The sequence below is a fragment of the Stegastes partitus genome, unplaced genomic scaffold, assembly GCF_000690725.1.
Source record: "Stegastes partitus isolate 25-593 unplaced genomic scaffold, Stegastes_partitus-1.0.2 Scaffold63, whole genome shotgun sequence".
Classification (NCBI taxonomy): domain Eukaryota; kingdom Metazoa; phylum Chordata; class Actinopteri; family Pomacentridae; genus Stegastes; species Stegastes partitus.
In genome coordinates, this window is record NW_007577794.1 from 147,308 (window position 1) to 157,678 (window position 10,371).

General features: G+C 40.3%; 1 protein-coding gene across 1 annotated transcript; it reads left to right on the forward strand.

The window, feature by feature from the left end:
- Positions 1–817: 817 nt before the first annotated feature.
- On the forward strand, positions 818–10,191 carry smc2 (structural maintenance of chromosomes 2). The gene is made up of 25 exons (XM_008275993.1): positions 818–1,097; positions 1,278–1,427; positions 1,566–1,688; positions 1,815–1,853; positions 1,963–2,073; positions 2,165–2,209; positions 2,328–2,561; positions 2,751–2,900; positions 3,020–3,253; positions 3,498–3,657; positions 3,749–3,866; positions 4,568–4,706; positions 4,826–4,945; positions 5,097–5,301; positions 5,549–5,684; positions 6,037–6,161; positions 6,366–6,559; positions 7,107–7,250; positions 7,415–7,489; positions 7,710–7,829; positions 7,938–8,138; positions 8,266–8,382; positions 8,975–9,135; positions 9,247–9,394; positions 9,569–10,191. The coding sequence occupies exons 1-25, from the start codon at positions 930–932 to the stop codon at positions 9,752–9,754; spliced, it is 3,603 nt and encodes a 1,200-aa protein (XP_008274215.1). The 5' UTR covers positions 818–929; the 3' UTR covers positions 9,755–10,191.
- Positions 10,192–10,371: the final 180 nt, after the last annotated feature.

Sequence of the window (10,371 nt, forward strand, 5' to 3'; positions counted from 1 at the left end):
AAATATATATCTTATATAATATAGTACGGTCTATATTGCAGTGTCTTAACCTTCAGATTTGATTTAGTCAGGTAAACTCGTACTTCATATACGTTGCAAAGTCTGCTCAGGTAAATTTACATTTACATAATAAAGTAGGGTCTTAGCTCTGATATTTGAAAATGTCAGAAAGATTATTAATAAAACATTGTAGGTTTTTAAATGTACCATTAAAGTTAATCATGCAAATTGTTTTTATACAGACTATAGTCGGATCTTAACCTTAAGATTCAATTTATTCGAGTAACATTGTATTTACAGTTAGATCTTAGCTATAATATCTTAATTATGCTGGCAATTTATATAAAAAGGGTAAAGTTACAGAAAAGATAAGACTGCAGAGTCTTAACCTTAATATGTAAACTTGCAAGTAAAATTTGTAGTCAGTCTTATTTCTCTACTAGAAAGCAGTTTTACGTCAGTTGTTTAAAATGTGTTTTATAAATGACGTTGACTCAACCTGCAGTTCAGCTTTATACCTACAGATGGCGCCAAGACATCTGCATTAGCCACAATCTAGGGGCATTTTAGTAGCCTTTACAATTGCCGGACGAAAATTTATATACATAGCTATGTAGGCCTATAAAATATTTTTCTTCTCATTTTATCTTCACATTTCAAATGTTTTATATTAACTCATTTGAAATATTTTAAATGTCATCGTGTAAAATAAACCGTGACAATTTCTCGTTTTTAGTCCGGCACAGAAAAGTCGCCCCAGCGGCTCCATGTCTGCCGCCAAAATTCAAGTTAGAAGAGAGAAGAAGCAGTTTACCAGTCGTCGGTTGTAAACACTGGGCTGTGACCTAGTGCTTTCGCTGTTTTAACTTACCGATTTGTCGTGTTACAGATATTGCCGCCAGAGTCTGCGGAGAGACGACAGCCTAAAGATGCACATCAAGTCTATCATCATCGAGGGATTCAAATCCTACGCGCAGAGGACGGAGATCAACGGCTTTGACCCGCTGTTCAACGCCATCACTGGACTGAACGGCAGCGGCAAGTCCAATATTTTGGACTCGATATGTTTCCTTTTGGGCATTTCCAACCTCACCCATGTAAGAGCACCTCTGACTATAAAGTCGCTTAAAGCTAATAACTTCTAAGCTAAACACGTACCCAGTTGTTTATCTTAAAGCGTTGGTGTGGTCGTTCTTGTTTTCTATCGTTTACTAGCAGCACTAACGAACTGTTCCATTAAGAAACTTTTGTGCCTTTTGCTTCACTTCACTTGAAAGGTACGAGCCTCCAATCTCCAGGATTTGGTTTACAAGAATGGTCAGGGTGGTATCACCAAGGCCACGGTGTCTATTACGTTTGACAATTCCAACAAAAGCCAGAGTCCTCTGGGCTTTGAAACCCACGAAGAGATCACAGTTACCAGACAGGTGGGGAAAGAAATGAAGGAGGAAACTGTGTTTTTTTTGTTGTTTTGTTTTTTGGAGCCTCTGACACTGGTTAACAAGGTTATTGATCAACTGTAGTATTAAAATAGTGCAACATGTGGGCTTTTTTTTCTCTTCAAGGTGGTAATTGGTGGCAGGAACAAGTACCTCATCAATGGAGTCAATGCCAACAACACCAGGGTGCAGGACTTATTCTGCTCTGTTGGCCTCAACGTCAACAACCCACATTTCCTCATCATGCAGGTCAGTCTTCTGCAGTGTGAATTGTATGATATGCAAGGCTTTAATATCCCTGCAGGTCACATTCTTAGATTTTTTTTTCAGACCAATGAGTAAATTTAATGTCATGTGATGCTTTCAATACTTTAGGGAAGGATCACCAAGGTTCTGAATATGAAGCCACCAGAGGTAAAACACACATGTTAACAACAACATACACTATCTCACTAACTGAACTCGTTCATATATTTTCCTGTCTTTCTGAGACTTTTAATGATGACCACGTCTCTTCCTCCAGATCCTTGCCATGATCGAGGAGGCAGCGGGCACCAGGATGTATGAATGTAAAAAGATTAGTGCTCAGAAGACCATTGAGAAGAAGGAGGCCAAGCTGAAGGAGATTCAGACTGTATGTTTGACATCCAAAGTCGTTTTCACTTCTTTGTCTTCATTTGTTCGTCTTTGGAGAGTTGGTAACAGCAAACTGTGTACTCTTTTAGATTTTGGATGAGGAAATTACTCCAACTATGCAGAAACTGCAAGAGGTAGGTTGACTATATAATTTAAACTAAAACTTCTCCTGCATACATTTAAAATATGACCATATTGCTTGTATATATTTATATGTAATTATTTCCATTTTATTTCTTCCTCTCTCTGCAGGAGCGATCGTCATACCTGGAGTACCAGAAGCTGATGCGTGAGATCCAGCACTTGTCGCGGCTGTATGTGGCCTGGCTGTTTGTGTGTGCAGAGGAGACCAAGGTGAAGTCAGCAGATAATCTTAAGGTGATGCAAGACAACATTACCAAGATGCAAGCCACCATGGCTGAAAACGAGAGCAAAGTCCAAGAGCTCTCAGCCCAAATTCAGGAGCTACAGAAGAAAAAAGACCAGGTACTGTACCGAAAGGAAGGGATAAGGATGCTTTTATAACTGTTGTGAATACCTGCTTTCGTCTTTCAGAGTTATCTGTAGGCCATAAGTCAATTTTTTGTGTTTTTTTTGTTTGTTATTGAGCTACAAATGAAAAAGGAATTTTGGGTCATATTACTTTGCCTTTGATATTAATTTGCTCATTTGTAGGAGGTGAATGGAGTCTTGAAATCACTGGAGGAGGCTCTAGCTGATGTACAACGTGTGGATGCCAAAGCTCAGAGTGCACTTGACTTAAAAAAACAGAATCTTAAAGATGAAACCAAGAAGAGGAAGGAGCTTGAAAAGAATATGGAAGAGGTAATTGATCAATACATTTTGCTAAGGTGACTTGTCAAAAGAGTAGTGTTTTGAGCAAAGTAAAATTTACATTCGATGATGGTAATCAGATCAAAACTGTCCTTTTTCTTCACCTGTAGGACAAGAAAGTGCTTGTGGTGAAGGAAAAAGAGGTTTCTAAGTTGACTGAGCAGCTTCAAGCTGTACAGGAGGAGGGACAGAAGGACAGCATTGCCCTTGAAGCAGCTGAGCAGCATTTCAAAGCTGTTTCTGCAGGTCTTTCTACCAATGAAGACGGAGAGGAGGCCACGCTTGCCGGGCAGATGATGACCTGCAAGAATGACATGAGCAAGGCAGACACCGAGGCCAAGCAGGTGAGGAAAGGAGTTGAATGTATCTGCAACAGTTGTGACGTTTCACATTCAGTTTATTAGATTACCAGTTTACATAAACAATCATGTTTTCAGTACAAAAAAATAGTTGCTTGGCTGTATGTTGTTCTCTTGTTGTTGCTGAGATTGCTTCATGTTAGGAAAACACTTCCGTTCTTTGTAATTATTTTTATCATAAATTTCCAACGCTACTTGTTTTATCTCTCTCTTCCTTCTGTTTGTTCAGGCCCTGATGACCCTGAAGCATGCTCAAGCAGAGCTGAAGACCAAACAGGCAGAAGTGAAAAAGATGGACAGTGGCTACAAGAAGGACCAGGACAACCTGCAGGCTGTCAGAAGCAGCAGGGAGAAACTTGAAGCTGAGATAGCCAAACTCAACTATGAAGGTACCGTGTGCATGTCTGTCACTTGTACTTGAAGATGCCTCTTCTGCCCAACACTTGTCATGACAGTAGGTATTTGTTTTTCTCTGTCCAGATGGGAAGGAAGAAAGTCTGCAAGAAAAAAGAAGACAGCTGTCCAGAGAGGTCTCTAAACTTAAAGAGACCTACGAGCATCTCGTGTCACGCTTTCCTAACCTGCGCTTTGACTACAGGTAAGAACTTTCATCTCTTTACATAACATATTTAAAGTGGAGATAAACATTTTCATTTTGTTCCTTTTCATATTTTTTTGCATGTAATATGTGAAAAAAAACTACTTCTGTTAAAATTTCCCACTGCTCAATGTGATATATTGACAACATGTATTATTTGACCTACAGTCTAAAACCAAACAATTCCATTTTCTAGTATAAATGACCGAAAAGCATTTAATCTTCTAAAAGCTGATATTCAAGTATTTGGCAAATCACAAACATTTGGATAGTGTATTTGCAGGCTGAGTAGGGCTGCGACTAAGATTCTTTTCATCATCAGATTATTTCTAATCATTAGCTCAATTAATTGATTATATGTTCATCAGAAAAATTGTGAATTCTGCTCATAAATTGCCCTAAAGCATCTTGGTAATGTCAATAAATAATATTGTATGACCAACAGTCTAGAACTGATATCAATATTATCCCTGTTCTATCACAGCAGAGAAAAGCAGCATATGTTTACCATTGACGAGATGGAATTGGAGAGTGTCAGGCATTTATGTATAAGAGAAATATAAAATAGAACAGAATGTAAAAATATATCCATGATTGGTTATCGACTACTTGTTTCAGCTCACATTGCAGATTCATAAGTTTCAAAGTGAATTTATTTGCTGTGTTATTTTACTTTGTGTTTTCCCCCTGCTGTCTTTTAGGGACCCAGAGCGAGGATTTGACCGTAGCAAAGTGAAAGGGCTCCTAGCTAACCTGATTACAGTCCAGGATGTCTCCTACGCAACAGCGCTGGAGGTTGTCGCAGGAGGGCGGCTCTATAACATTGTCGTTGACACAGAGGTAGGTCTTAGAGTGGAAAGTGCACTGTATTTTAATGCTATCATGAGTGTTGCCGCTGTTTTTTAATTTGCAGACCAGTGAGACCATTTAACCTGAAGTATTGATTTTGTCTTTGCTAGGTGACTGGTAAAAAGCTGCTGGAGAAGGGAGAACTGCAGCGAAGGTACACCATCATTCCCCTGAACAAGATTTCTGCCAAAACACTTAATGACAAAGTCGTCAGCACTGCCAAGAGCCTGGTGAGAGAATAGCCTTTCCTATGGTGCAATTTTAATTGGTGTATTTGTGTTTGGAGAAATGCGTGATAATCTAGTTTTAGTTTCACTTTGCTGACACTCTTACCGCTTTTTGTCTCTCTTACTATCGCCCATCTTCTTTTCCATTTGTCAGGTTGGAGAGGACAATGTTCACACAGCTCTGTCCCTGGTTGGCTATGAATCTGACCTGCGTAAGGCCATGGAGTACGTGTTTGGCTCCACACTGGTGTGTGACACCTTGGACAATGCCAAACAAGTGGCTTTTAATAAGCAGGTGATGACCAAGACTGTCACTCTTGGCGGGGACATCTTCGACCCACAGGGAACTCTGAGTGGAGGTGAGAGCAAGAGCGTACATGAATATACACTCTACAATGTGGCACGAAGTCATCGATATATGGGTTTGCTAAGGAGTAATAGAGGAGCTGTGTGTCAAAGGTAGAAAAAAAAATCAATTATGGGATCTCCTTTGTACCCATAACTGAATAGAATCATACTTTTGCTCTATTACTATTAGAATGACCGTTTTAACTTACCGGCCTGTGCTGGGAAGTCATCTTGCAACTCCTGCTTTTTCTCTTTCAGGTGCTCGCTGCCAGTCAGCATCAGTTCTGTCAAGCCTGCAAGAGGTAAAGGAAGTTCAGGACAATTTGAACAGCAAGGGTTCCCAGCTCCAGGAAACTGAACGACAACTGGCCAGCCTGAAGGGAACTGCTGAGAAGTACGCAGACACACAAAATACCTGCATAAACTGAAGAAAGTTGGATGTCCATTTACAGTAAAATACTTGTAATGTAGTTGTAACTTGGTATAGCCATTTATTAATGCATTTATCAATATCTATAAGTCCTTCTGTGGAAACCCATGAGTGAAGTTCTGGTTTATAACAATTTATCTCATCACTGGAGATATTAAAATTGTTTACATTATAATAACTGTAGTTTAAATTCCAACACTGTCATCAGCGACTCACTTTTACAGCGTCCAGCTGTATTCTAGCTCTCACTCACTCATATTGTTTCCACCTACCCCCGTGTTTCTTTCTTCTCAACACCACATTTTCCTCCTTGCAGGTACCGACAGCTGAAGCAGCAGCATGAGCTGAAGGTGGAGGAGGAACAGATTCTGCAGGCCAAGGTACAGCAGAGCTCCTTCCACCAGCAGCAAGAGGAGCTGGAGAGGCTGCGCAAGGCAATTGGTCAGAACACTGAAATGTGCACAAGCAAACAATCACTAAATTCAGCTTGGCAGATTCTGCATACTATATACAAATCAAGATTAGATTTAAGATTCCTCCTGGACCTATTTATGTAGACATCTAATATAAAGTTGCAAGCAGACAAACAAAATGCTGGACCTGCTTTAGTTTTTATTGTTTGCTGTGGTGTGTTTGCTGAAACAGAGGAGAGTGAGGAGACTTTGCGTGTCACCAAGGATGTGCAGAAACGGGCTGAAGAGAAATACAAGGTGCTGGAGAACAAGATGAAGAATGCTGAGGCAGAGAGGGAGAAGGAACTGAAAGCTGCTCAGCAGAAACTCAACACAGCCAAAGCCAAAGCGGATGCCTTCAACAAGAAGTTAAAGCAGAAGCAGCAGGTACACCGAACAGACACAGTTATGCATGATTATGTTTCCCGTACTTGATTTTACGGTCTCTCTCCATGCAAAAATTTACTTCTCTTGCACATTTGACCCTCACTGTACAGAATAATGTAGCCTGGATTGTACAGATAGATAGATAGATAGATAGATACTTTATTCATCTCCAAGAGAAATTTACAGTGTACATGCATTGAGAATGGACTTTTGGTGATGTAGGAGACATCTTACATGTAGTAGTTACATGTTTAAAGTGAAAATTATTTGTCTTTGCATTTTCTGTATTTTTCAATGAGAGAGAACACAGATGTCATTTTAAGAATTTTTTTTAACCCAAGAATTGAACTTTGCTAATGGAAATTAACGGAAGACTATAACATAATGAATTATTATTCAAAGCAGAGCATTTTTAAATGTATTTATATATATGTGTCCTTTAAGCACTGTATTAAATTGTATTCAAAGCACATTTCGGCCTGGATCTACTGTTGCATTTGAAGAACTGACAAAATGTTCCTGTTTTCTGATTCTTGCTCGTGAGCAGGAGTCTGATGCCGTGGCCCTGGAGTTGGAGGAGCTGCAAAGGGAGCAGGCTGGTTATGAGCAGCAGATTCAGGCTGTGGACGAGGCAGTGAAGGCCATCCAGGAGCAGATAGACAGCATGGCCTGCACTGTGTCCCAGAACAAGGTATTTTTCGAGGCCTCTAAAAGTTTGTTCTTTTAAGGACAGTGTACATGTTGAGTGAATTTACATGTATGGAAATTACTCTGTTTAATGCAGTTTCTAATTTGTCCGTCCCTCTCTCGTCATTCCTCTTTTTTTTCTCTCTTTTTTTTTCTTCCACGATGTAGGAGGCAGTGCGTAAAGCTCAGGAGGAGCTGGCTAAACAAAAAGAAGTAATCATGGCACAAGACAAAGAGCTCAAGGTAAATACAGTTTTTGCCTTTTAATGATTTGGTTGTTGGCGTCCTCTTGGGAAGGGGAGAAGAATTAATTTAAGAGTTGATTCCCTCGAGCATAGTACATCATCATTACACTGTACGTGCAAAAGCTTCAGTTGCTTAGATTTGAAAATTCTAAGTTGTATGCAGATTTGTAAAAATGTGGTTGATCTAATTAAAATTTCTGTCTATTTGAATGCTCCAGGGCAAAAGCACAGAGGCCAGTAAGATAAGAGAGAAGAACAACGAAGTTCAGCTGAAGATCAAGGAGCTGGAACACAACATAAGTAAACACCGCAAAGACAGTCAGGATGCTGCTGACAAGGTACGCAGACTTTAATTTACCTCCGCTACTCTGACTGCAACAATGTTTAGCACTTTCATGATCTGTGAGGCTCATGTAAATTTCTTTCTTTACTTTGTCTTCCTCCAGGTGTCTCGGATGCTGGAGGAACACGACTGGATCCATTCGGAGCGTCAGTTCTTCGGCATGCCAAACACGTCTTATGACTTCAAGACCAACAATCCCCGTGAGGCAGGCCAGAGGCTGAAGAAGCTGGAGGAGACCACCACCAAGCTGGAGAGGAACGTAAACAAGAGAGCCATGAACATGCTGAACGAGACGGAAGAAAGGGTGAGGAGGAGTCAGGAAGAAAAGGATGTCAGAGATTGGAGAGCCAACAAATGTAAAAACAACATTTGCAGCTCAAATTTTTCACAGATCCCCTAATTATCCCTTGCAATTGTCTGCCCTTCTGCAGTACAATGACCTGATGAAGAAGAAGAGGATTGTGGAGAACGACAAAGCAAAAATCTTGCAGACCATTGAGGAGCTGGACCAGAAGAAGAATGAGGCTCTCAACGTAGCATGGCAGAAGGTCTGCTGCTTTTTCAGCATGAAAGTTTTCACTTTCAATTGCACTTGTCTCATTTATGTAGTACTGGGTGCTATGAAAATGTGTGCTTTGAGAAAATATAGATTTTATTTACAGTGGTAGTTCTACTGTTAATATCTCTGAATGATTTTACATACATTAGAATTCAGTGACCACATCTGCTTTAGTCAAAAACGTCCCTATCTGGTCGTTTCATCCATACACTGCTCATTTTTTGGGAGGGATTTTACCTGTTTTCTTGTCTCTGTATATGATAAATTCATTACATATTTTACAGTATCTTTTCAGTATCTTGACTTGAAGGTGGCACTTTAGTTATGATAGCATGTCAGAAACTACTTTTTTAAAATTTATTTGAGTCTCATTTAAACTGGAAAAAACTACCCACAATACTTGACAGTCTTTGTTCTAAAATTACCGTATTGATTCAGGGCTGTTATAATTATAGCATTGTGGTTTGGTCTGTTTGTAGCTTTCATTTTCACTGATGAATTATTGAGCCTGTAGCTGTGGACCTCACTAACAACATCCTGCATTTATGTGCCATTAATTTTGCATGATTGTCTCTCTGTAGGTAAACAAGGACTTTGGCTCCATCTTCTCCACTCTGCTGCCAGGGGCCACAGCAAAGCTGGCGCCTCCTCAGGGCTGCGGGGTCCTGGAGGGCCTTGAGTTCAAGGTGGCCTTGGGCAACACCTGGAAGGAGAACCTCACTGAGCTCAGTGGTGGACAAAGGTCAGCTAAATCAATTATTTTCTACCTAAACAGTGCTGTAAGTACAAATAGAAATGTTTGTGTGGTTGATGAGTCACTTTTATTCAGAGCCCTGCTTGTGTCTGTTTTCAGGTCACTGGTGGCCTTGTCTCTCATTCTGGCCATGCTGCTTTTCAAGCCTGCTCCCATCTACATCTTAGATGAGGTGGATGCTGCTCTGGATCTGTCTCACACACAAAATATCGGACAGATGCTACGAACACATTTTAGACACTCCCAGGTAAGTGAAAATATGCAAATGTGCACTCTTAATGAACCTTAAACTGTTGTGTGTGGGACAGTTTAAAACTTTTAAGCACAAAGCCATCTGATGTTGTCTTTCCTGATCTTGTTTGTGCTGTTGGATAAAATCAGCCGATTTTACCACACTTTTACTTTCTTTCTTTCCTCGCAGTTTGTGGTTGTGTCCCTGAAGGACGGCATGTTCACCAACGCCAACGTCCTATTCAAGACGAAGTTCGTCGACGGCATGTCCACAGTGACGCGGACCGCGCTCAGCCAGAGTGACGCCAACCTCCCTCAGAAAGGTCAAGATAAAGCTCGTCAGAAGGACAAGAGGAGCAAGCAAATCACGAGCTAGTCATTACGCTCAAAGTGCTGATCGGGACAAATCGCATTTTAGATTCCCTCTGGTAGTATGTCTTCTTGAAACCACGTCACCTAACATAACAAAAATGTGGTATCTGCTAATAACTCATTAATTGTGGATACTTGTGTTTCCTTTGTGGGTCGTATTTGCTCACTGTTGTGCTGTTTTTGCACCCATTCAGAGTTAATTTGTTTCATTGTTATTTCATCCTTTATCTCATGTGTCCTTTTTGTTCAGCTGTTTGAAAGTGGGATCTGTTCACCTCTTTGTATTTTCAACCTTAACTGTACATTTCCTTTTCTAAACTGTCCTTGTTTTCCTGTCTCTTTTGTGGACTAAGTTCATGTTTCTCTGCTTCAAGTCAACAGTTTTGTATGCAGCTAATGCTTTTCTATATTTTCCTAAATAAAGCAGGGTAAATATTAGTGTTTTTGACCGCTGATTTGGTTAATTTCTGTTACTGTCTTGAAAATGCTTTGCAAACTGCAGGGAGTGTATATAGGATTTGATTTGCTGGACTCCAGTGGCAGGGACTTACTTCCGCAGTGATCCTGAGTGAGGCATTGTGGTGCCTTCACTCAGAATTACTAAATATATCACCAAAAATA

Excerpts from the sequence above, each read along its gene's own strand:
- smc2 (XM_008275993.1), top strand. The coding sequence starts at position 930 with ATGCACATCAAGTCTATCATCATCGAGGGATTCAAATCCTACGCGCAG. Across the intron at positions 1,689-1,814 it reads CACATTTCCTCATCATGCAG|GGAAGGATCACCAAGGTTCT; the intron begins GTCAGTCTTCTG and ends TCAATACTTTAG. Across the intron at positions 2,901-3,019 it reads TTGAAAAGAATATGGAAGAG|GACAAGAAAGTGCTTGTGGT; the intron begins GTAATTGATCAA and ends CTTCACCTGTAG.